Source organism: Calonectris borealis, chromosome 7 (assembly GCF_964195595.1).
Source record: "Calonectris borealis chromosome 7, bCalBor7.hap1.2, whole genome shotgun sequence".
NCBI lineage: Eukaryota > Metazoa > Chordata > Aves > Procellariiformes > Procellariidae > Calonectris > Calonectris borealis.
In genome coordinates, this window is record NC_134318.1 from 35,003,745 (window position 1) to 35,029,941 (window position 26,197).

Genomic DNA, 26,197 nt, shown 5'->3' on the forward strand with positions numbered 1-26,197 from the left:
GCCCTGGGCTGGGGAAGGCCGTAATGGAGCAACTGCTCCGTTACACTGCTGGGTCGAAGATCCCCAGCTGGGGGATTGCTGCTTAGGACCTCCAGAGCTTGGGTTGGCAGGACACGTCCTAGGGCTGGCACTACATGGTAACAGGGAAGGAGCTGAGGTTCAGGCAGTGGATTTTCAAGAGTGAGACTGATTCAAAAGGGAAACTTTGTTTTTTTCTTTTCTATGGTTGGGGAACTTTCAAGAAATTTTCCAGGGCCAAATCATAGATCAAATCAACCACTTGTGGTTTTTTAAGCAGATACTCCATGCACAGACCTTCCTTACTCCCTAACCGTGCAGAGATGCCCAGGGAGGCCAACAGGAGATGCCCGGGGAGCACCTAACATGGAGGTGCTTGGGGGCTGCAGGCAGGGAATGGGGTCCTGCCCTGCAGAGCGGTGGGATAACATCTCCCTGATGCCAGGTTGTCCAGGGGAAGGGGAAATAAGCAGCGCAAAGCTATTCTGAAGAAAGGTCTCCCTTAGACTCTATGTTTGCTTTTCAGAGGAACAGGCATCCATTAAAAATGTCCCTGTGTCTGCCTAACTCTTCTCTGGCTCAGGTTTGCCCAGCACTTCCCACCGGTAACCTGCACAGCACCATGTCCTACCAGCTGAGGTTTGCTCACAAGAGCTACGGTTTCCTAAAAAAAAAGAAGTTTCTCAGTGCTGGTCCTAAAAAGGAGAAGATAGAAAATGGGTTATTATGTCCTTATTCATACCTGGTCTGACAGCAATGAGGGCTGTAAAGTGGCTGGGCAGGAAATGTCTATAAACATGGAAGAAACAGAGAAACAAGGGATACTGGAACACACGCGCTGACCTGCTGAAGTCCATGGGCCTACACGCCTGTTGAAAATTAGCCCATTAAACGTTCAAAGCAGGGGTCATCTCCACCCTGTTCTTACAAATGGTCCAGTTCAGGATTAGGGCTCTTCCAGCTAGGCACTGCAGCAATATAGATAACAAAAAAACTGGGTTTAAATGTTTTGCTTAAGTGTGCTTCTGCCCCTCGCTGTGTTGTATTTCCAGCAGTTGCAATGGATGAATCTGATTTTCTCATTTTGATTTGATTTTGTCCCACCTACAGCAAAAGTACAATCTCTGGAGTAAGCCATCCAAAGAAAGGAAGCATCTAACTGCCTCCAGGTAGCTTTGGTGGATTTGTCGATAGAAAAGTTTCTCTTGTGCAAGTTCCAGCACAAATACACCACCACAAAAATCTAGGCATGGCCTGGGAAGTGAATGGGGCAGATATGAACTTTGCTAAAGGCTAACTTCATGGTGGTGTTGAATTCCCCACCTCTTGCTCTCCAAGCAGGAACCTGAGCCCTCTCCTCATCTGATACTCAGTCCTTAGATACACCCGACATAGTACATTGAAGTAAAACCCTGGGGGAAACTCTATTGTGAGAGAGAACCCGTGTAGTTATCAAGGTAGGGCAAGAGCAGGGATGAGTCTCAGAGGGCTTAGGAGTGGAAGAGAAGATGGGGAACACATTATCTGCAGGACACAGATCTTGATGCTGCAGGGGCTTTCTGTAGGCTCAAACGCTGTGCAGGATGTGTGCTGCATCGCTCCTGCCCCTGAGCAAAGGGCTGCAGCTCAGATGATCCAACGGCCTGAAGCAGGGTTCCTTCCCACCCCCTTTGAGTTTTTTTTAGGATTGATCCCCAGTGGCTTCACTTCAAATAGCACCACCACCACACCCGCTCCCCCAGCTTTAACAAACAAGCCCAGAGGCCAATCCTAACGAGGCTCCCGCTCTGGTTGCTCCAGGTCCCATAACTGCATGAAGCTCAAATTAATTCAGTGAAGATGTTCGGCAGGTCACCTAGAGAGCTGTGTATGAGTGGTTTCTTTTCCCGGGAATATCTATGTGCAATAATGAGTGAAGTCCCTTGACATGTCTTTCTTCTGCAACACTGACAGGAATTGCTGCAGATTCCTCTGAGGTGCTTAATTCTGCTCCTACTATGGTCTGCTGGAGACTCAGGCATTCAGCACATTCATAGGTGTTTTATAGCCCTATTTCCTTGAACGGCATCATCCCCTACCTTCCACACCCAGACCAAGGCCGGGCAGGTATAACTCCAGGTAATTAAGCAAACACCTAACTTTAAATACTAAGATACGTAAATATCTTTTCAAGTCGGGGACTAAAATTTTAGCTGAACTTGCAAGGATAAAGAAAGGAAACCATTTAGACTGTGAAGCTGATGTAACAGCATGGCCCATTCACCTTGCTGATATGTCAGGTCCTTTTAAACCACAAACTGACCACATAAAATTAACACTCCTATGTGGTTTGTATGAATATCTATTTCTAGTGACTTAGTTACAGGAAGCCTTGTGTCCATTTTCAAACCTTGTGTCATAATTTCACTGAAGCTGTTCATCTGTCTTGCTCTGGTCATTCATGTCTCACCTCTCTCTTTCTTGAGAGCACATTCTGTTTTGTAAGAGGATTTTGATATAACTCTGCAAGGTGAAAAAAAAAAACAAATGAGGCAACATGAATCCAGCGATTAAGAATAAAGCTCCAAACTTTATTCATTGACTTGAGTACAACAGTGATGCAGATTACAGTGGCACAGGAGTGCAATATGTGCTGTTTGCGGTATGACAGTGGAAACACTAATTGTACAGAACAGCAACCCAGCTCAACTTTTCATTATGCATACAAGCAGACTTACTGTACAGACAAGACATTGATTCACTTTTACAGAGACTCAGAAAGAGAGCTGTCTCACAGGTGAATGGGAAACACAGGGACACCTCCCCAAAATGCTGGTTTGTAACATGTAGAGGGAGGAGAAAAGAAAAATAAAATAATAAAAAATCCTATTGCCAAAATCTACTGATTTAAAGGAAAATATACCTTTGAAAAATTAGTTGCAGTTTCCAAAGCTTAAAAAAAAAGCCCCCAGCTGTAAGGCCCCCTTACAGGAAGAGTTGTCAGCAACAACCAAGCCGCACTGCTTGGACAGGACTGATCCGGTAATGACTTAGAGAGCTCGTTGCTGTGGGCACACACAGCAGTCAGAGACTTCCCTGTCTAGCCAGCCGAGAAAGAGCCTGCTCCAAAGCGTGCGGATGTCAGTGAGCGGCTCCGCTGATTTCAGTGGTTTTGTATCTGGAGGGAAGTGCTTTCTGAAGGGTGTTCAGTGATAAAAGCCCAGGCAAGTGTCCAGTGGGACCTGTCAAAGCGCCTAAGGGAGCTAGAGACTCAGCCTGGTAAGGCACCGCTGGAATTCCCATAGCTGCTTCTGCTGCCTGAAACGCTTCGTTTCCTAATGCCTAGGAGCAAGGTCCTGTGGGCCTCAGCTTTGCAAGTCCTGGGAGCAACACTTGTATTAACTGTGGTGATCCTGACAAAACAGGTTACTGTTTGCCTTCAGTCATCTCTTTCTACCTCAAAAGAAAGACCGCAATGCACGTGGAAATATTACTACTTCGCATGGACAAGCATTTTTTAGGAAATGGTTAGCCGAAATCTATTTCCCTGTTAGAAACCCTTTGGGCAACAAATAATTTATTTTGCATACAGGCAAACAACATTAATGGCCAATTACATTCCCACTTCCTGCACTGATGCTTACATTAAAATTAATAATACTTATCCTCTCCCTGCCAAATGCGGGCATCACATAGCGCCTGCCAGCAGAGCTGTCTGACTAAAAACTCTGTATCTTTGCATTGCGATTTTATTAAGCACAAAAAAGGTGTGTGGGAGAAATCACAAGGCAAAACTCATTAGCCAGAGCAGTCCTGCAACCCACAGCGATAAGGGTGTTTCTACATTAGCAGAGGCAGGCGCATTGTACTGCTATCACAGTGCTCAGTAGCTCGCTCTAGCTCTTCGTTACGTAGCAATGGGGTAACAACGCACCACGTACTGTCAAGACCAGCCCTTGCTAGGTGTCCACCCTGAAGACTATGCTGGACTCTAGCAGGTGTGTTGACAGGGCCAAAAAGTTTGACAGGGCATGAACTGGACCATGACCTGGGGCTAACTGAACAGGGAAGGGGGCTGTGGAGTCAAGCCCTAAGTGTCTCTCTGACATGGAAAGATGAGTGGCATTTCAGGACAGATTAGTTGATTTTCTTGTTTCCTGCACGTGTTTTATTGCACCATCATTATCATTGACTGGTATTTTTCACTGCCATAGGTAACTTCCAGGATGTGGACATCCTCCTCCACCAATACATTCCAAAGGAAAGCAATGAATCATGGAGTGGGAGAAATGCCGGTTTCCATTTAGTCTACCCTACGAGGCCATGGCCCAAATGTGCCATCCTCAGTCAGGATGAGCCAAGATAAGTCATTCCAAGATGAGTTTAGAGGATGTTCATATTTTTACCGTTTTGGGGGTTAATTTTTCTGTCACTTGTTGTAACAGCTTCATACCATTAAGTTCAGTGTAGGTGCTCATAAGCTCTGGGCTCCAAACTTGACTTCCCACAGTTTGAAATAGGTACCACAGGCATGTGCCTGCGTTTTCTTCTAAGTCTGCTAACCACCACCCTGGCAAACCCTGGACAAATCCCGCTTATGCCAGCCCTCCTTCCCAGAACTTAATCCTTCTCCATCCATCAATATTACCTGACCAGGAGAAGCATGGCTTGCGGAAAGGGATTTCACTTCAAAATGTGTCTAATTTCAGCATAACAAACTTTTACAAAAGAGACCCCTAATGACCTCCCCTGAACAGCAGGACAGCTGAACTACATGGCTGAGAAAGGATCTCCAAATTGCAACAGGGAAAGGGCAACAAGCACTTCAGTGCTCGGCCCACAGACTTAGGACTATAGGACTTTGTAAGGAGAGATGACATCTGTCTTGACAGAAGTGAAAGCACTACTGGAGCCACAGAGCTATCTTGTCCCACATACAGCTTTTAAGAAACGTACTGTTCTCCTAGTCTAACCTTTCACAGCACGCTGCGGCTACATCCCCAACGCATCACAAACCATAGTTAATGAAAGGCTACAAACCAAGCTGAAACAAGTATGTTTCTGAGATGCCACTAAAACCTGTCTTAAATGACACCAGCATGAGATGATCACAAACAATTAAAAAAAAAAAAAGAAATTCTGTGAGCAAACTTCACAAGAACTTACTCTTCCAGTTGTACAGAAAGTTCAGCAGGTTTGGGATAGGACACTGGCAGAGTTGAGATGCTACATGCAGCTTCCTGAACTGAAGCCACAATAGATCACATCATTGCTTCATTGAGAAATAGCGGACAGTTTAGTAATTTCCAAATCTGCTCTTCAAGTTGGCTTAATTCTATTATCTTCAGAGATGATGAAAACATATTTATTTCAACATATTTATTTTAACCTCTGACTCACAGTAGGCTGGAGCTTACACTAATTTAAGGCACGGGTATAGAGGGTATGGCCAGCTGTTCCCACTGTAACGGAGAACAGTTCTCTACTTGTTCATATGGAAATTATCAGACCGGTATCTGGAGAGGGCACAAAACCCAGTAAGTCAGATCTCTGGATTCCCCATTAATATGAAGATTACTGCACGGGGTATTACCCTTCCACCTAAGCACTGCCAGGGATGGGTGCTGCAAATGTCCACATATGCCTTTTAAATGGTATCACTTGTGTCCAGCCTGGCACTTCCATGATGCAGGAAACTGACCCTGCCTTTTGCTCACTCAATACCTCACAGGTATCCACAAGCCCTGCAGGTACAAGCACATAGACAAGTGACAACCTTCATAACTCAATGCCTGCTATCTGTTCAACACTGCACACTATTTGGAAATTCCAGGTTAACTACTCACATAGTATCTCAACTCCAAATGGGGAGTGTGTGTGCTACATGTTGTCCTGGTTTAGGCTAGGATAGAGTTAATTTTCTTTCTAGTAGCTGGTATAGTGCTGTGTTTTGGATTTACGATGAGAATAATGTTGATAACAGGGATGTTTTAGTCACTGCTGAGCAGTGCTTACGCAGAGTCAAGGACTCTTCTGCTTCTCACCCAACCCCACCAGCGAGCAGGCTGGGTGTGCACAAGAACCTGGGAGGGACACAGCTGGGACAGCTGACCCCAACCGACCAAAGGGATATTCCATACCATATGGCATCAAGCTCAGCATATAAACTAGGGGAAAAGCTGGCTGGGGATCCACTTCTCAGGAACTGGCTGGGCATCGGTCAGTGGGTGGTGAGCAATTGCATTGTGCATCACTTGTTTTGTATATTCTTTTATGATTATTATTATTTTCCCTTTCTTTTCTGTTCTGTTAAATTGTCTTTATCTCAACCCATAAGTGTTACCTTTTTTTTCCTTTCGATTCTCTCCCCCTCCCACTGTGGGGGAGTGAGCGAACGGCTGTGTGGTGTTTAGCTGCCTGCCAGGTTAAACCACAACAATCTGCACCTGTGTTTGAGAACCTGCATGTGTATGTAATCCCATTTTGCACACGTGGGTGGGTATTTTGCCATGTTTTGACAGGCCTTTGCTCTCTCCTAAAGCAGAAAAGGGGAAAAAACAAGACAAAAGCAATCAGTTTTCAGTACTCTTGGCAATGACGTTCTGTTGACAGCACTGAGTTTGATGGGACTTTATCAGAAGCTCAAACACTTTGCAAGAGATAGAAGAATGTAAGCATGTACTTAAGGCATATTCATAGAATGGTTTGGGTTAGAAGGAACCTTTAAAGATCATCTAGTCCAACCCCTGCATGTCTCAAGGGAATATCGAAGAGGGGAATTACAAGAACTGCCCAAGAAAATGCTACTTGATTGTTACTAGGAAAATGATTCATTGCTTACAAAGAAAATTCTCCCTGGGGCTACATTTCTGTTTTTATTAGGTGGGAAGACCAGATGAAAGAACAGAAAATGTTGCAGTGACAATCACTAACAGCCCACTGCAGAAAACACACACACACTCTGCAGCTGGCTGCAGCGTGGTTTTTATGGACAGGCGATCTCTTGGGGTGTAGTCTACATGTAGGTTGTTGGGATAGTTAAAGGGAATTAACTACAGGCATGAAAACGAAGCTCACAAAACCCTTTATGTTCTCAATCAGAAATAAAGCAGTATTAAGTCTAGTGCAGAGGGCCGTGAACTGACTGACTATGCTCCACACCAGTGAGATGTGAACCAGCAGTGGCCCAAAAATCCAGTTAGCGATCAATTGTTTCTGCAGCATCTAAGCTGGCTTCTCTTCATTCCTTCCCAAGCTGCAATTGCAGTTTTAAATTCTCAGTTGATGAGGGGGATACAAATTACCCTACCCTACCTTCACAGGCTAGGAGGCTGGGTTCTTTTTTTTTTTTGAACTTTTTTTTTCTTTTTTTTTTTGGAGAGGAGGGAGAGGAGAGAAAACAACCTGGCTTAGTCATTTCTGAAATGACTGGGTACTGTATTCATATATGCTGTGAGAAGTTCAATAGTAATCTAGAGATGGGGACAGAAAAATGCAGACTGGCAGCTCACATCCTTGAGAGAGCAAGTCTTCAGGTCAAAAAGGTTTATTGTCAAGGTGACTTGGGCTAAAAGACCCGTAATGCCTACTATGTTTGAGAGGCACAGTATTGTCTAAAGGACGTGGGCTGACAAAATTTGGAGAATTTTAATACTTTAAATGCATTAAAACTCAAATGTTCATCTCAAAGTTAAGCCACACCCTGCAGGTGACAAACACTGAATTTCTGAGACTCCAGCATTCACAAAGCCTGTGACGGTAAAACACTGTTCTTTCGTCATATGGATTTGGTTTCAGCAGTCACTCGAAAACGCATCTCAAACTGCCAGTGCCCCTAACATTCCCATTTGATTCTCAAGTGTTCCTCTAAAACCCTTTCAGATGCTTGTTCTGAAAAATGAAATGAAACATGTTGAACCAATCCTTGCTGCAATCTCAGTGATGTCCAGAGAGCTTACTCACAATTGCGTGTGTCACAGTGTTCACTGAGGACTTCTGTTCAGTGGGGACTGTGATGCCAGATCTGCATGGTATCATATTCTTCAGCTTGTCCCACAGACTCATCACTCCCTTAGCTCTAGGGACATGGGACAGGTGCTGACCCCTTGTATCTGTCTCTCATGCACTGAATCTTCAACTCAGATTTTATCACAGGAACCACAGTGATCTATTGCAACAGGACTTCCTAAACCAGCAAAGAAGAGGCAGGATTTGGGCTGTCCTGCATATTTCATGGTGAAATGCCATTTGGTGATATAGAGAACTCAACACAGTGATACTGAATCTCACAACTACATGGGACTGTTTCCCCTTCCTGACTTCCAGATTTTAACACCAATGCCTCATATAACAGAAAATACAAAGGTTCTGATGTCTCCAGTGCCAAAAGTTTCTGCATTAAAAATGAAACCTTGATATTCTCTGACAGACACAGAACCTAAATGACCCTCTCCCATATCAGGAGACGGGCTCATTAGTGCAGTACACATTGGCAGTTAAGCACCAAGGAAGAGAAAAAGCTGACCTTGCAGCCACAATGCATTCATTCAATTACTTTGGTGCTCATGTCCTCCTCTGTATAGGACTTGCCCAGAAGCAGTTAAGGTATATACAGGCAGTTTTTTAAGCTGCAGCATATTGGAAGAAGACTGAAAGCAATAAGTAGTTCAATGCAGCTTAGAAACTGTCTTGCATGATTACTCTGTCTTCAAAAACCAAGTCAGGCACAAAGGGAAATAAAAATAACCAAGGCTGGAGCTTTGACGCTTCAAGAGAGGGGAAAAAAAAAGTCTGTGCCCTCTTTTCCAAGCACAAGTGAAAAACTACATTAACTAAAAAGAGTGCTTGGCCCCATGCACTGTGCCATATTGACAACAGCAACTGCAATTTAATCAAAAAGCCTCTATTGGCAGAGCATGGCACCTTGATGGTACCTTTTAATTCATAAACATTCCTCCCTAAGAGGGATGAATTTGCGTGTTAGCTTGCAAAGAACCATATTCCCTGCTGATGTAAAATCCTACAACTCCACTGCAGTCTGATGAGCTGTACTAGTAATTACTAGCAGGGAGTCTGCCCCAAAATCTCTGGATGTGAACCAGGGCACACTTAAAAAAGCTTTTCTCACTCTGTCACTCCCACCCCATCTACGAACCTCCTGGACTAAATTACAAGAAAACTGACTCTTCTCCATCATTCCCATTACTTAAGTGATCTTAAATTATTCAAATGACTGGTTAAGCTCCAGACTTATTAATTCAAGCAGAAAGTGTGGAAGAGGGAAGACTGACAACAGACACAGCAATTCACTTCCTAAATCCTAGCAAATATATACAAGTACAAGGATTCCATTTTCCAGAAATTCAACTGGTATGTCCTGTAAGTGAGCAGAGCGGCCACCTTTGCAGATTGTATCACACAAAGAAGATGCCGTTTCAAAAGAGTGCCAATTAAGAAACAGTTGTGTGAAAGACTTAAGGTGACCATGTGGATATGTTACAGAGGGCTTCTCCTTCACTACAGAGCATCTATCTTCCTCTCCATGTATATACACATTTATACACATACATACACGCACACACATAGATAGATGGATAGATATAAATACATGTGCGCACACACGCAAACATGTATACCTATATATATATATATATGTATTTTTATATATATATATATATATTCTTTTCCAGTTCTTGGAGTGGTTACAACTACTTTAGTCTACAAGGCATCCTAAGGGCACTTCCTGGCTCTAGCAATAAAGTCCATCATATTGTGGAGAGAAGTAAAGGGAATATCATTGAGGGAGAAGAACAGAACAGTTTCCTATCTTGTATAATATGTAACAGGTCGACACCTCTGAAAACTATCATTGTTGTTTCTGAGTCCAGATATTTTCTCCCTATGTTCCAGGAGGGCAAGTGTTCATCTTGTTCAGTTGCTGTGTACAGAGGTGCCACTATGTGATTTTCCCTGTTTGGTGGATAAGTAGTTGCTTCCAAATAGTTTGGACTGTATGATACAATATCCTATGCATCATTTTTTGTTGGTTTGTTTAAAGGGAGATTAAAAGAGTTTTGCTTTTTTCTTCATGTCGTTGCGTCTCCAGAGGGGTAACTTGTCAAACTCCTGTATCGTCATGCCAAATATTTCTTGAAAAACTTCAGGTGCTAAGTGACGCTTTAAAAAAAAAAAACAAAAACAAAAGGAGAAAAAAAAAGAGAAAAGGCAATGGTCAGTCAAAGCCAAAGAGACACAACAGGAGACAGGAGTGCCTTAGGGACTTCATGTTGCTGTGTAAGAGCCATTGCAGGAAATAATAATGCTTTGGCAATACACATATCCAACTCCTTATGAACGTGGGTGCTCAATGAATCAATAAAATCTTGCAATTTGTTAAGTCTGAGAAGTTTACAAAGGAAATCAGGAGAACTATTTCAGTTGCTTAATAAGCAAGAGACAGAAAATTATTTGTCTGAAGTCACCCAACAAGCAGTGATAGACCAGAGAACAAAACCAGCTCCTGCACGCCCCTGTCCCAGGCTTTAGCTAGTCACCTCTGTGTACATATGGAAGTCCAAACAGATGCCAGAGAGCTTTGCAGAAGGGCTGCAGGTTGACATGCTACATTTGAAGTTCTGAGAAGGAAGATATCTGGCCCAACTAACTGTCCAGCACATTTCTCTACTGCCAATGAAACATTTTTTGGTGCTGTCTTGTGTACAAGTTACTTCTTGTTCAGCTGCTTTAGAATGCACTGAATGGGGAAAGTGTCTTCCTGTGGCACTAATGTAATACAGCGTTGAATTCTGATTAGTGATCACATATCTGCTAGTCTGAAAATGTGGATAAATGGTTACTTACCCAAATTTTTGTGACCCTTCCATTCATCTCCACAGAAGATTCGCTAACTACAAATGACTTAAACATCCTCAGCCTTCCACTGGGCTGCTTAAGTCTTTCTAATCCACAAAGCTGTAAACAATATTTATTTGTTGGTAGAGATTTAAATCCTCATATTTTTGGATATCAGCCAGTCTAACTAACTCACAGGACTCATGGATGAGTTAAAGAAAGTTAGACTTTTGATCCTCAAGGATGGCTGACACCGACTCTTAGCTAAGAAATGATCCAAGATTAAACAAAGCATTGCTCCATTCCAATATGGATCCTATGTCTACAAAACGCTTCACCTTTTTTGGGCTTTTTACCAATTTACAAGTATGTAATTAATTACTTGAAAACATAAGGGGGTTGTGAGAAGCTCAGTCCAGGAGCAGGGAGACAGAGATGTGGGACTCCTGGCCCAGCACTGTTCATGGAGCTGTGGCTGCTTCCTCCCCCTGACTCCTCCTTCCCCACTTAGTGCTAAGAAATCTTCCCAGTCTAACAAGGACCCACACTTCAGTGTTTGAGCTTTCAAGTGTGCAACAACAAACAACTTCAGCAGGAAAGAGCATTTAGGAACTTGCTTCTCTTACCTCAAGCCTGGTTCTGTCTACATCTTTTAGTATTTTATTTCGCCCTCTGTTGGTCACCATGAGCATTTCATATGGAAAAATCTGTTAACAATGTATAAAAGGGGGAAAAAGAGATGTATTTACATTCTAAAGCAAAAAGAACACAATGTGTCTCATTTTCATAACCACACAAACATTTGGTTTCTTTTCCAAAGGAAATCACAGCACTTTTTCCGCTAAAGTTGCATGAAAGACAAGCTAATCTGGACACAGCAAGAACTTGTTTAGTATCAAACTGCCTCATATTATAGAGCCACTGTGTACTTGCCCACCCCGCTGATTTTTATGGTGCATATGATACAGCTGACTCTGGTCAGACAGTCCTCTCTAGTCAAGGTACCTTCTCAACCAGCAATGTATAAACTTAAGAGTTTGTTAAGGTTAATATATTTGGCACTCATTGGTCTAACTGATGGTTGCCAAAGCGTGGACAGCTCTCAGGAAACAGACACTTAGTGGACTTTTAAAAATGAACCACACAAAAGTATATCAGAAAAAGCAGCAACTCTGAATAAGTAAGATATTGATTAGTGTGGGCCACTGCATTCATCAAAATTCATCACATGATTTTCTTTGCCTTTTTGGATAGTTAAAGAATTCGAACAACTGCCCACGGTGCTTGCTGGCTGTGCAATACATACATGGATTAAAGGTGATACTTTTGTAGACGTATTTGTCTTACACGCCTTTGGAGGAGTATGTGTCCAGCACATCTCCCATTAACATTTCTGTTGCTTTCCATTTACATTGCAAAGAATGTCCAGAATTTATACAAATCAGTTATTGGCCAATAACCAAATCCTGAATGCATTTTACTTTCATTTTACAGGTTCTTTGTTTGAAGTAAAATGTTTACTGCCAGTGGGTCTCAAATCAGTTTAATCCAACGGAAACAATGCTGCTTAGAAAGGATTTCAGAAAACCGTGTGCCTTAAAATCAGTTTCTGCAATCACCCCTGGCAAATAAAACTCTGGTTTAGGATTTTTTTCCTTGGGCAGATAGTTCCATGAATGCCTGGAATGACCTAGGAGAGCTCATGTTCCATCTGACAGAGCCTCCCTATAGCCCTTCTCATTGCATGTCTCTGCAGAGTAGGATAACAGCATTCCCAGTGAGGTCCTCATCCAACCCCTACTGAAGTTCTGCAGACTTCAGTGGGGATTGGCTCAGCCTTTATTGTTATTTATGGGTCTTGTTTTACTTGCCCACTGGGAACAAGAGTGAGACCTCCAAAACTCTCCTGGAGAGACAGCTGAGCTATTATCAAATGCTATTAATTCCATTATTTTAACATCAGAAGAAAGTCAATCTAATCAACTTCTGTGCAGAACTAGCAATTAAGTTCATTCCATTGTCAATAATTATCCCAAAGAACTTTTCAGAAATATAATAAATAAGATTCAGGCATCAATGAACACACCACTGAGTTTATTGTAAGTAATAATAATTTAAATAACGTGTGCTTACATACCAATTGTAAGATATGATTCTTAGGAGATTCTGACATTGTCACAACTGTACAATTAAGTCTATACTTCGAATTACATTGTTTATGTTTGATACTGGAAACAGCTACCATATACAGCATTATAGGAAACTAGAATGTAACTTTTCATATTTAAACAGGCAGAGTTGAAGTCAAGGTCTACGGTCGTAAGTACATTTTATATTTAGATATTCACAAGGCATGTCTCAATCTGGGGTGGCAGGATGCACAAATTCTGTCCTTTCTGGAGAACCATTTGGTAAGATTTGGTCATTTTTAAGTTTACTAATTTTCACTTTTCACACGTTTCGTGCTGACTTTGAGATGGCTTCTTTTACTTTACCAGGTTTAAGTTAAGTGTTGGACCACTGACATGAATAAAAATACTGCCAATTCACACAAGCTGAGGGTCTGGCATCATCTTTATATACATCAACAGAAAGTGACCTATTATCTCATGAAAATTCCCATAAATTATATCACTAATAATACTGACAGAATTTGTCACCCAAAGTAACATTCCAAATCACTGGGTGCATCAACAGCAGTGGTGGCTGTAAGAATTTCTATTGCATTTGAAAGAAAAATAATTTGGAATAAGAAGTAGTACCTCAGGAGTTGGGGATGTCCCCAAGGTCTTATTTATACAATATATAAAAACACTTGTTAATATACATTGCACTGGGGTCTCAGCTTATAAAGCTAGGGTTATTGCCTTGTACAGTTTGTCTGGAGGTGACTCGGAAGCACAAGTAGTAATCTGGTTTGCAAAACGAGCTCCTCACTTAACTGCAGAAATGCTGATCCTTGTAACTTTGGCAAAATCATGATTTCTCGGAAGGTTCACCAGCAATAGAGAAAGTTGTAAGATTTAAAACACAGCCCTCATTGAATCCCCTCTATATATTATGTTCATTTTTGACTCAGACATCTCTAGACATAGCTGCAAAAGCATTTTAATTTATATCTTAAATTATATTCAGCTGACATTGCCTCTTTTTCCAATAAATCCCTTGAAGAATTTCTTATATAGGGAATTCAACATTATTGAAAGGTGTCAGCTAACAGTGCTGAGAGCTAAAGAACAGATCCGGACAGACATGTAGGTATCTAACTTCCAATTTGAAACAAAGATCCATGTATTTCATTAATTTTTAAATTAAGACAGCCTCAACAGTGTGTTATGAGCCACAATATTCTGCATCACCTTTCCAATCTGACAGATCTGAGACTTTCCCATCGAATTTGGCCTGCTGTTTCGGCTAGTGGAAGCTTGACAGAGAACTAGCTATTGAGCATCTTCAGTATCTTTGTTTTGGCTCTGGAAAAGCCTCCTTAACCCAAGAAGCACACCTGGGCTGCCCTCAGCCTGCCTAAGTACTAACACCTGTAACAGGCAAAGCCCAGAACAAAGGGAGAGGTTCGGCACATAAGGAGCAGGGACTGAGGTGAGGTAAAGAAAAACAAGGGAACTAAGACATTTCCTGTATTTTATCTGCATTTCACAGTCAAATCTTCACTGTCTTGAAGGAAAGTGAATAACATCTGCACTTGCCTTTGGCTCCAACATGTTAGGCATAGATACTCCTCTGTCCATTCTCATTCCAGGGACATGACCATCCGGAAGGGACTGCATCAGATACAGGTATACATCAGACACATAGGTTACACACACAGAGGGTAAAGGCACTCAAGTAGTGGTGAAAACAAAGGTGAATTTGCCCTGAGACTTCCTTCAAGCCTTAATATTTAGTCTTATCATATAGATCATTGCCATGGCTACTGTTTACCACTTCTCTGAGGCACGCAGAGGGATCCTTCGATCCCCTCTGCCACCACAGCCCTCTCTCACTGCTAAGGCTGGCAATAGCTCCCCACCGAACCTACTAACATCACTTCCCAGGTGGACCTGGGGACCCCAAGAGAGTGGTGGGCCCTTTCTTACCCCAGTGACTAAGTAGGGTTCTCCTCTGGACAATACGCAGAAGCATTAATTCAGATCCCACCCCACAGCATACAAAGCACTCTACACCTCTGGGCTGTCCTTCCTGTCACTTACTGTATCAGCTGAGGGTTTTTTTTGTCTCTACAATGGGAAATTTTTACTATGAACACAAAGAGGGATAGGGTAAAAAGGTGCTGTTTTGACACAGATACTGTTCCTATCGAAGTAACATTTTGAACACAATACATGGACAACTCCTCTCTCCTCCCATAATCTTATTTTCTTTCCAATCATCATGATTTTGGTACACCATTACAAAATTATCCAAGTAATTAAACCCTTTCTTAAATTGCCATTTCATATTGTGATTGTGCTGAGAAGCCAGCCAGACTCAAACCATTCTGGAAAAAACCCTGCAGACAGGTTTTGGAGTAAAAGGGTTTATATTTGCAAGCACACCTCTTACTGGCTCATCTGTGATGGCAGCACTGTTGAAAACTATTGATCAGCCATCTTGTCTGGAGAGCAAATTCCAGGGTAAAAATGTGGAGTTCAATGCTCCTGGTATAGGAGATAATTGCCTCCAGAAGAGACTTTCTGTATGTCTCTAGGGTTGGTACTAGAGAGGCTGGAAATAAATCCACCGTCAGCTGTCCAGGAAGGACTATTACAGATAACTCATATATCAACAGACAGTGGATTTTACAGAGCAAGTCACAGAACTGGTGTGAGCAGTCTCAAGCCAGCTCTGGGAAGGTAACAAGGAGGAATCTGAGGCTGTGCCTGTTTTCTGTTGATAAGAGCCTACATTGGCGATTATGCTTAAACATGCAGGAAAATCAAAGCTATTGTCTTAAGAAACCCTTCCCTGTAACAGAAATTCAAACTTCAACAAGAAAGTAGATGCTTTTAGTTCTGTTGTCAGTTGATTGATGAAAACCCGTACTCTACCTGGAAATCTGAAAAGCAAAAGAGAAATCTCATCAGCTTTAGAGTGTGGAAGAACAGGAATCAGTCACAATCTACCAGATAATCCTTGTGTCTTCTGGTCTACCTGATCTTTTCAAAATCCCACCTGATTCTCTAAGGCCAGCAACCTTCCTACTTTTGGACTTTAGTTTGTAAAGAGTCAAACGCTCCAAACATTGCAGCCTTTTTCATTTCAAGCAGGCTTCTCATTCAGGAAAATCAAGTCACTTTGGAAATATTAAGAGACACAAAACCACAATCAAGTGAATAAATAGCCAACTAAAATTCAAATGTGTAGAGCAGGATTCACCTCACCTAACCACTGCCATCAGGTAGCTGTCTAGATTCCTCCATAGTCTATAAAGAGACACAAGCACCAACAGAAGATACCTGATCGTAGGGTATCTAAGATAGTCGGGATCAATCTTTGGAGATAACTTGCCTCTCTCTCTCTCTCTCTCTCAGCTCAAACCATTTCAAAACATTAACTCTTAAAGCTTCATAACTTTCATAAATATTGTCAATTTTTATTAAGCAATGACTGATATCACATCTAGCTCAAAGTGATAATGAAAATCATGAGCAGCAATGGGAATTAGAAGGCATTATCCTCCTTTCTTCACTGTGGCACATTCTTTCAGATTGTGCAGTGGATGGTAATTTTCAGAGAAGGAAAACACCGTAACAGAACTCAGTACGTACTCCTGATAATATACGTTACCTGCTTTCCATTTGCACCAATGCTAAAGCACTCCCTTGGCATAAACAAGGATCAGCTCCACATAGCAGATTTAGCAAAATAAACCCAAACTTTTTAATAGGTATTTGCAGAGTTTGAGTTAATTGTTGAGTTTACCAGAGGAAGTTAAAACATACTGAGCAAATACAAAGTAACCACATCCACAACCTTAAAATAAAACAGCAGAAACAAACATCATAACATGTTCAGTAATGAAGTGGCATGTGAAAAGGCTCCTCAGCCTTACCTCTAACACCACCACTCACATCCCCATAACTGTTGTACTGACCAAAATCTGTAGACACCGGCTGTAACAGGAAGAGAGGGACATGCACATAAATTCACAATTCATGACTTCACAAGCAGGTTGTTATATGGGAAGTAACAAATTGCTTTAAGCCTTTTTCCCCCCTCAATTTTCACAACATTTCTTGCATTGTTTTCTTGCCTTTTTAACAATGTAGTTTGTGGGAAGGGAAATTAGGTTTTGTCTGACTTCAGATGGTTCTATAAGAAAGCTTGATCAAAGTGAAAATCCAATACAGGTAATATGGAAATAAATACCATGGATAATTAAAGCCACCTTTCGCTTCTCAAAATCGCCATCACCTTACCCTGTGAAGTCCATTTTTTCCATAGCCAGGAAGAGAAGAGGTTTTGGAGGCTGAAGCATGTGCTGTTGAATGAGAAAGGGAAAAATCTTTTACTGGAAAAATCCCATGGAAACTCAAACCCAAGAACATTTGAGGAATCAACTAGCATAAAAAAAAAACAGTTGAAGGAGCTAAGCATATACATAACCAACTGAGACACACGAACTTTAAGAAACTAACATCTCAGCCCCAGACTCATCACAACCTTCCACACATTCTGTAAGTTACCCGCAGCTTTATCATGCCATGGTGGCAGGTCATCAAGAAGGGACACTGATTTTGCCAGGCTCAAAATCAAAGTGGTCTCCACTAAATTGAAAGTAATGCTCAAGGATCAGACAACAGAGCAAAATAACTTTTTAGTCCTTAGCTAGATAAAGTATTGCTGTGCACTTTATGATAGGACCAAGATATAGGACAAGGAGAATCCAACATCAGCAGTGTTTGACTGGCTAGGTTCCCTGTTAAGGCTCCCATGCAGGTCCATTCAATTCCACTCTCCTAAGTGGCACACATGGTATATATATCATCATACCCCCTGAACCTTTCATGAATTTCCTTTCTATCCTTCCCACTGCAACTATTACTCCACTCATGCTCCCAGCTTCTGCTGCTGCACAAGCCAAGATACATATGACTAGCACACTCCATTCTCTCTGTATTCACATGCTTTCAGCTTGCCATTTTTTGCTACAAAGGAGAAAAGGCTATTAGTTTTGGTCCTGTAACACTGTAATTGACAGATGTTTTGGTACTGACTTCACCAGGAGAACAATCAGAATGGGCAGTGCTGAGTGAACTCAAACAAGTTTGAGAATTTGGCATTCTGATCCAAAATTATAGCTATCCTCTACATGATGTGACACCTCTGAGAACATGACATGATTCGACAGACCTCTGTGACTTCTGCTTTCATCTGAAATTAAAGTGAAATAAGGTATCTGGGGGCATTCAACTTAGCATTTGCACTGACCTCAGAAATTGCATGAGCAAGATAAAGACAATGTGGAAATGTCAAGGGTGTGTTTTTGAATACAGAAAAAAGATGGAGAAACAGGAAGATTGTCAGCATAATGATCAATAGCGCCTCTACAGTTAATACAGCCCCTTCAGACAAGATCCTCCATATAAGAATGCAATTTTGGTTTTTTTCAAATGTTATTTTTAGCACAGAAGGGCAGCGAATGTAGAACTTGTGGCACTGTTGTTGCCAGCAACAAGCGGCTTTGGGAAAGGTAGCACTGATTCCACAAAAGGCAACTGATGACTGCACTGACTACCACTGCAAAAAGGGATGGACACATCTCCAGTAAAGGAGTCCTCCAACCTGTGCTAAGGTTAATAAAAAAATCATAAGCTTTGAGTTGAGCGGGTAGACTCTGGCCCTGTAAACATTACAGGTAGTGAGGGAGAGCCACAGACATTCTCTCCAAGACTATAAATAGAGGCAACACGCTTATACAACAGGGAACATGAGGAAATCTTAGTTTGCCTGGCAGCTACTTTGGTGGATGACTCCAAAGAGACTCATCTTGTCCCTTCTTGGCTCGAAGTACAGCTGCTGTGCTGCAATGACCAGTGGATGAAAAGAGTGAAATAAAACCCCCAAACCCTTCTCTGGAGAACTGAGAAGGCCATATATAAATGTGCAATGAGGCCAAGAATCTAAGCCACCAATTAACCAAAGTTGACTTTTGCGCTTTTTGCTCTGGAACAGAATACCCCCAGTCAAAATGTCAGTCAAGGCCAAAACATTGGCTGTGTTTGGAATATGCAGCCCCACTGGTAAATGTTGCTGATTTTCTGCCCCTGGGAAGAGAGACTAAACAGTGATAGGAACCACCAGTTCAAGTAAAATGTATTATTGTAATTTAATAACCCAGCCTATTAGCATACGTGTGATGTAATAGTCACTGAATATTTTACCTCACTCCTTATCTATGCTAGAAAATCTCCTCAAAATTGCCTGCAAATCCTCAACCTTATATTTCTTCTAATTAAAAAACAATTACGACACTCCTCACCAAAACAGACTAATGAATTAGGCCTCTCTTTCAGGACAGAACATCACATATACACATATCAAGCGGTCTTCCCAGTGATCTCTCTTCTGGGAGACTGCTTGATATATGTATATGTGGTGTTCATCATTCACTGTTCATTATTAGCTTTATTGCCTATATGAATTACCTGGAGAATCGTAACGACTGGCAGAAAGGGCTGACCTATCGCGACTCTCCTTTTCCATCTCTTCTTTCAATATCAATTGTCCCAGACCAGAGTTGAGCTATAAAGGGCAATTAAAAAAAAAAAATCAATAAAATAAAGCTGATCAAGGCATTAGTAGAAATGGCTTACAGAAAACAAAGGGGCACTTTTTGGGTGGTGTTCAGAAACAGCATGAAGACAAGCTTATAACCACCTTCATGAGCTGCTCCTCCTGCAGTTGCCGGCGTTTCTGTAGCTCCTCATCATCTTCCTCTCTTCCACTTGATCTGCGTCTCATGTCAGCTCCTGCTTCCATAAAACCACAGTTCAGAGAGAGCTTTGTGTATCAGTTCAACCGCAGTTTGAAGATTTCAATGCTAGAAGGTACTGGTTGGTTTGATTTACTGAATAAACAAAGCAGTATTTTCTTGCAGACTCAAAGACTTTCAAAAATCACCCTTAATAAAACTCACTCAGATAGCCTGCTCTATGGCTACCAGGCTTCTTATAAAATTAACAAGAAATTAAACTGCACGTGGGTTCCCAACCAAGCAACAGTCCTGAATACAAAAGCCATGAATCAATGTAATAGAAAAAAGGAGCTCAAATTGCTAGTTCTGGAAATGTGGGGTTTAATGGCACCAGTAACTGTACCAGAAAACAGAAAATTTGATTTACATTTATACTTTTATCTAGACTCAGAAAAGCGAATCTGAATTAACAGTTCAAATGGAAAATTAAACTACATTAATCTCTTAAATGGACACTCATATTTGGAATAAACAAGGCATAATTTTTAATCTAAAATGAAGCAAACTAATTTGTGTTCTACATTAGTTTCTTACTTTTTATTGAATAATCATTATTTTCTTGAATAGTCTTAAGAAATGGTCCAATTTGGCCATCAGAACACTTCCATGAATACATAGAATATGATATCGCTGCAAGCATTTAGACAGCAGTTGTATTTTTTTCTGCACGGGCTATATCCTGATATAGTTATTCACCAATCTTATGCTAGACAAGTTCAGTGTTTTATTTGAATGAAGACTAAATTTTGCAACTAAAGTATCAGATGGTTTATATCAATTAAATGTTTTGTACAGCAGTGTTAAATTGATGTTAATATGGAGAGACAAAAAGTTATGGAGAAATTATTTGTTTGTATTTGGATTATTTATTATTTTGTTTGGTGTCTCAGGCTTTTGCAAGACTTTTCAGTACAATAGCAGTAATACTCATTTTTCTGACAGCTGAGCTCATTCTAATTCTGTAAGCAAAATATCACACTCAGAAAATCAGACAACAAGCTGAAAAACCTGGGGCTTGTGGGTTTGTTTTTTAGTGATTAATCTTGTATGATGCCTTTTTATTTCTGAATAAAATACGTCCATGAGCACATTTTTATCTTTATAGTTTCCAAACAGTCCCGTTTAGTTTCTAAGGTGTAACAAAATCACCTGATAGCCAATATATAAAGCAGTTTTATGGAAACCATTAAAAGTTGTCATCCACTGCCTAGAGACTGAGCTGAGAGCCAAAATTTCCAACAAAGGCCCCACCTCAGACATACGGCATAATAATGCTGTCGTTATCACAAGCATTGTCAGGAGAGTTTCAAGTATGTTGATGTTATCACTGTATGTATGTTGATGTATCACTGTTATGACTGTAACCTTTGTCCAGTTGCAATCCTATATAAAGGACATTTTCAAAAAATTGCCACTGCATATGCAGCCCCTTCAATTGGCCATTGAGCTCTGCCACCCCATGTCTTCTCTCCCAGCACTTCTATGAAAATCCCGTTATGCTGAAAACCATACATTCCTTCACAGAAACCTGAAACAGGCAACACCTTCAGTGTTTCAGACATGACTTCATAAATGAACCAGGCTAGATAGCTTATTTTATGCTACGGGGGTCAATAAAAATTAACAGAGAATAAAAAATACAAACAAACAAACAAAAAAATTATCATGCACATGATTTAAAGAAAAGAAAATGAGATACCTGTAGTGCAACAACAAGAAGAAAAATACAAAGTCTGTAGAAACAGTAACTCTGAAAATCAGGACTTTTTTAGTCCGTTAACTGTTCCACTTCAGTCATCGCTTTTTGCCATGAAAATAGTCATGTGGTTGGAAGCAATCATATTTTCTGTGGAATATTTGCTATTAGCTTAGGACTAAAAGATTAAATAGACAATAACTGAAAGAAGTCAGGCTTGTGTGACACACCACATTTTTTAAGCTACTGCACGGGAGTTCATATAATTTGTCTATGGGTTAATATCTGTGTGATCAATTCCAAAGTCCTTCAGCAAAACCTCTTCTACTCAGCGCTATTCAGTCGTTTTAAATTCACAGACACTCGAGGTCCCACCAGAAGAAATGCACTTTGTGGCGAACACCTGGAGTGGACACAATCTTCACCACCCATTTTTACAGCTCCAGGATTAACCTACTTTGGTTACCAGTACGTTTTAAGCCGCTTCGCTTGTATCATTTTTTTTGCATACCTATGGCCGCAAGGGAGGGAGGACCTGGCCAGTGGTCCGTCTCAATCTTTGGTATCTCGTTGGGTGCTGGTGCATGAGCTGCTGGGAACTTGGAGGACTTGATGATATCCTCGGAAGACTTGCTCTGTGCTGCCAAAGCAGCTGCATCTAGATGGCAATCAGGGAACTTAGCTATGTAATAATCTGTATCAATATAAAGGTCTTCCTTATTTTGGCAAAATTTTATGCTTTACAAGAAGTTAATTTTCAAAAGAAAACATTTTCATATTTTGCTTTTCTAATTGCAATTTGAAACAAAGTAATGTCTTTCTCTTGCCAATAGATTGGAATCAAACCTTCCTCTCCTCCCTCATCCCCACACCCAAAATAACCCCAAATCAGCTTTGGATTTTACTAGGGTTGCACAGTGTTAGAATGATTAGGCAAGAGTAAGAAAATTCAATCTAACAGTATTTGCCAATATCTCCTAAGGACAGCTGGTTATTAATGAAGATGAAATCAGATTTATGAACTGGTCTGTGTTCCCTCTAGGGCAAGAAAACAAATAGTTTAGAGGAACAGCACTAATTTTAACTCTACTGATGCTAATTATTTCCTATGTTTCTGTGAAAAGCTGCAAAACAAACAAAAAAAGAAATCTGAAACAAATATGTTTATTTAACCAGTGGATTTTTTCTGCTGCATGCCCTTGCTTATTAGCATGCAGTAGTAGTAAAAGCAGATGTGAATTTATTAATAAATACTAAACTCCATTCAGATCATCTTGGCAGGGAAAGGCACTTGCAATGAAATGAACCTCACCAATAAAGTATCTCAGCAGTGGGGCATCCACTTGAGATTCCAGTCTAAGCCAAAGTCTCTTAAAAGCGTGTGAGGATGTGCATTATGCCTTTCACTTCCTGACATTAAAAGAATAAATCCAATAGGATTTAGTTTACATTAAAACCAGCCTTAACTACCTCTTATATGAAGACTGTTAGCTCAAATCGCCTTCTCTTATATGAAGCTATCATATCAGAAGCAATAATTCTGGGTTTTTTTTTCCTTTTCTCTTTTTTTTAAACAGAAAGACATCTGTTAACGAAGTGAAACATTGTGTTGCTCATCCATCTCATTCAGGGTAGTTTAGGAACATCAGTATTAAAAATCATTGGGAATTCTGAGCATTTCATGATTGGGAAACTCTAAGCATAATTGCAAATATGGAAGAAGCTGGTCAGAGTTTACAAAAGCATGACTTCAAACAGTACTTACGTATTAGAATTGGTGATGTCAGTGGTTAAACATTCACATGTTAATGGGAGGTGAGGAGATACATTAAAACCATAAAAATAAACAAAAATAATGTTAAGAGTTTTTCCAAAATGAGCATGTGGTTTGAAACTTAAAAAAGAAAGAGGAAAAAACCCTGATGTAAAACCACAGCAGTGTTATTTGCAGTGCTCACTCCTGACTACAGAAGGGACTTCCCAGGACTTTCCTAATCATCTCAGCTCAATGACTCTCAGCCAACTGTTCTTCTAAACCCTGTAGAGTACTGCTAATTTGCTACTTCACCCTAAATACATTTCATTGGATAAAGGGTCTGCAAAGGAATGCAAACTCAAAGTCTTTAAAAAGTGGAGTCATCTGTTTTTCACCATATTACGTAAAAATCATCTCCTATTCAAAGTCTTCTATTCACAGTAGAAGGGAAGAGTGAACACACTCCATTATAACCGGGACTTCGCTCTGCAGTACTAAAGACTGGCAATGCAGTGGGCTTCTGTCATCATTGTTATTTCAGACTTGCTATCACAACATCTACACCGAAAAGATTAGAGCACTATCACTGCTGTCCAACTCAGAATCCAAACCACCTGAGCTATATCACAGGGCTTGAGAATCAAATTAGCCCTGTCAGTGATAAGTCACCTACATTATCTTCAATAATTAAAGATTCTTATTTAAAGCCACAGGTACATTTGGAATTCCAGCCTGATAATATCATCTCCGTCTTTGCTGTTGAAATAAATTATTGTACTTTGTCTGTTTAAAATAAGGATATTCCATGAAGTCCCTGTCAGAGAACAGTCTGTTGTTAATCCATTTTATCATGATCAGTACCTGTATTCTGAAAATATAAACTTAAATAAGTCAAATACAGGAAGGCATCATAATGCTAAAGAGACAGCAAAATCCCAGTTAATGGCAATTTTGCCATTAATATCAACGTGGCTAAGATTTAAACCATATGATCCAAATGAAACAACATGCTTTAAAACATAATCACTCAGCAGGACATGCAATAACAGCTGTTTCAAGCTTAGACTACTAATTTTTAATGCTTATAAAGTAAACACTGAATGCTTTTCACTAGTCTGCATGCCATTTAATTTAGTTGACACTCCGGTTTTGAAATAAAAAGGGAAAGATAATTTACCATGTTGTTTGTAGATTGGCGGTTTTCTGTAAATGTTGACACCTTGATCTGTGAAATTGAGAAACAGAAAAATGAGAATATGAAAACTACTTCAGTTGTAGCTAAAGATAACTCCAACACTAAAACAACAGACAGACCAAATCAAGGATGTAGCACCAAAAGCCAGAAAGCTATTTCCAGTATTACGCAAAATCAGATTATTTAAAGAAAAGAAAACATAAGAACAAGTGAAAAGTCAAAGACATGTGGTATGAAGTCCTTTGGAGCTGATTCTGTAACGTGGATACATCCAAGTCATGAACCATTTGTTTTAAACATTCACAAGATTATCAGTGGGATAAAAGTTAGAGAAGAAATGCAAACAAGCAAGACATTTAAATGGTGAAGATACAAGCCATTTGGGGAAAACTACCCCAAATAACTTTTGTGGAAAATTGTGCTTCATTCATAACAGCTCAATTTTCTTTCCAGCTGGCTGGCTGGATTGAGCAGAGGAGAATGCAGTGAGGCTACAATTCACTTCAAAATCCAGAGAACAAAATAGCTGCCTAATACACTGTTTTGAACAGTCAACAACAGCTACACTTCAGTGAGTCAAAGGGATGCTTTATGCAGTGTTAACTGATATAGTACTAATTCTAAAACCACAAGGATAGATTTTATTTCGTATTTTGTGATTTTTTTTATGTAAGGCCCCCCAAATTGCACATTATCAATGTAAATCAGAATAAAAACACGTCCCAGAACTCTAGTGCAGTAAATCTACAGCATGTCTAAAAGATATCATATTTTTACAAATAATAATCTAAGACAGGAAACTGTTCTAAACTACTTTCCCACCCAAGCCAACACTTCATGTATTCAGCACAGCTACAAATACAAAAGTTAATCCAAAATCAGTGCTACAGTGCAAAGATCTGTCAAAATCTTATTAGAAGACCAAAATGAGCTACTGGGAACTAGAAAATTAATGTCAGAAACCCATTTTGGTACTTCATACTGCCTGGAAAAAGTTTTCAGTTACATTAGAATGAAAGGTGAAAAAGCATTTTAGAAATACAAGCTGTGTATCACAGATCCAATTAAAGTGCTACAGGAGACAACTTAGTCTTTGGCATTAAGGAAAGCTAACCCTAAAAATCTATTGAAATAGAGGCAAAACTTAGTCTGCAGAACCCTACATCCTTGACTAAACAAGCAAATTAATTGCACCCAAAGACACCGAGGTATTTCATTCTTGTTAGTGTTATGGCTACTTGACCAGCAAATAGGTATAAAAATTACAAGGGTAGTCATGCAGTACTTTTGCGCACATCTGTACCAGAAAGCTATAAGGAGGATAGGAACACAGCTCCTTCTGTGGCTGCACTGTGCCAGCTGAAGAGGACAGCTCTCCCACCACGCTAGAAATTACTACTCAGAGCTATTCACGCAAGTGCGCTTTAGCTTACGCAAGTCTAAGTGAGCCAGGTTAGCTTAAGCAGTTAAAACAGCCTACATGAGCCAAGCCAGGTCACACGGACTGAAAAAGAAGTTCCGACAGACAGTTTATCTGCCAGATCTGAGGAAAGGAGGAAAAGCAGTAACCTCTGGCAGTGCGAAGAGATACTAGACAGAAGAGGACCTGAAGAATAACTGGATATAATAAGGCTTTCAGCTAGCACTGATGCAGTCAGAAGATGCATGTCAACAACGCTAGGGACACACCACCTTCATCTCATCAAAATCCAAGACAGATGAGCT

At 40.6% G+C, this 26,197-nt stretch overlaps 1 protein-coding gene across 1 annotated transcript in view; it reads right to left on the bottom strand.

Moving 5' to 3' along the window:
* Window positions 1-7,382: 7,382 nt before the first annotated feature.
* Window positions 7,383-26,197, bottom strand: part of ABLIM1 (actin binding LIM protein 1) — a 110,117-nt gene continuing 91,302 nt past the window's right edge. Inside the window, exons 14-23 of the mRNA XM_075155132.1 lie at window positions 24,455-24,502; window positions 22,033-22,179; window positions 19,729-19,820; window positions 19,497-19,593; window positions 17,268-17,329; window positions 16,901-16,961; window positions 15,897-15,904; window positions 14,556-14,630; window positions 11,475-11,555; window positions 7,383-10,173 (exon numbers count right to left, since the gene is read on the bottom strand). Of these exons, the coding sequence (XP_075011233.1) occupies window positions 10,060-10,173; window positions 11,475-11,555; window positions 14,556-14,630; window positions 15,897-15,904; window positions 16,901-16,961; window positions 17,268-17,329; window positions 19,497-19,593; window positions 19,729-19,820; window positions 22,033-22,179; window positions 24,455-24,502 (785 nt within the window). The 3' untranslated portion in view covers window positions 7,383-10,059. The remainder of the gene's footprint in view (window positions 10,174-11,474; window positions 11,556-14,555; window positions 14,631-15,896; window positions 15,905-16,900; window positions 16,962-17,267; window positions 17,330-19,496; window positions 19,594-19,728; window positions 19,821-22,032; window positions 22,180-24,454; window positions 24,503-26,197) is intronic.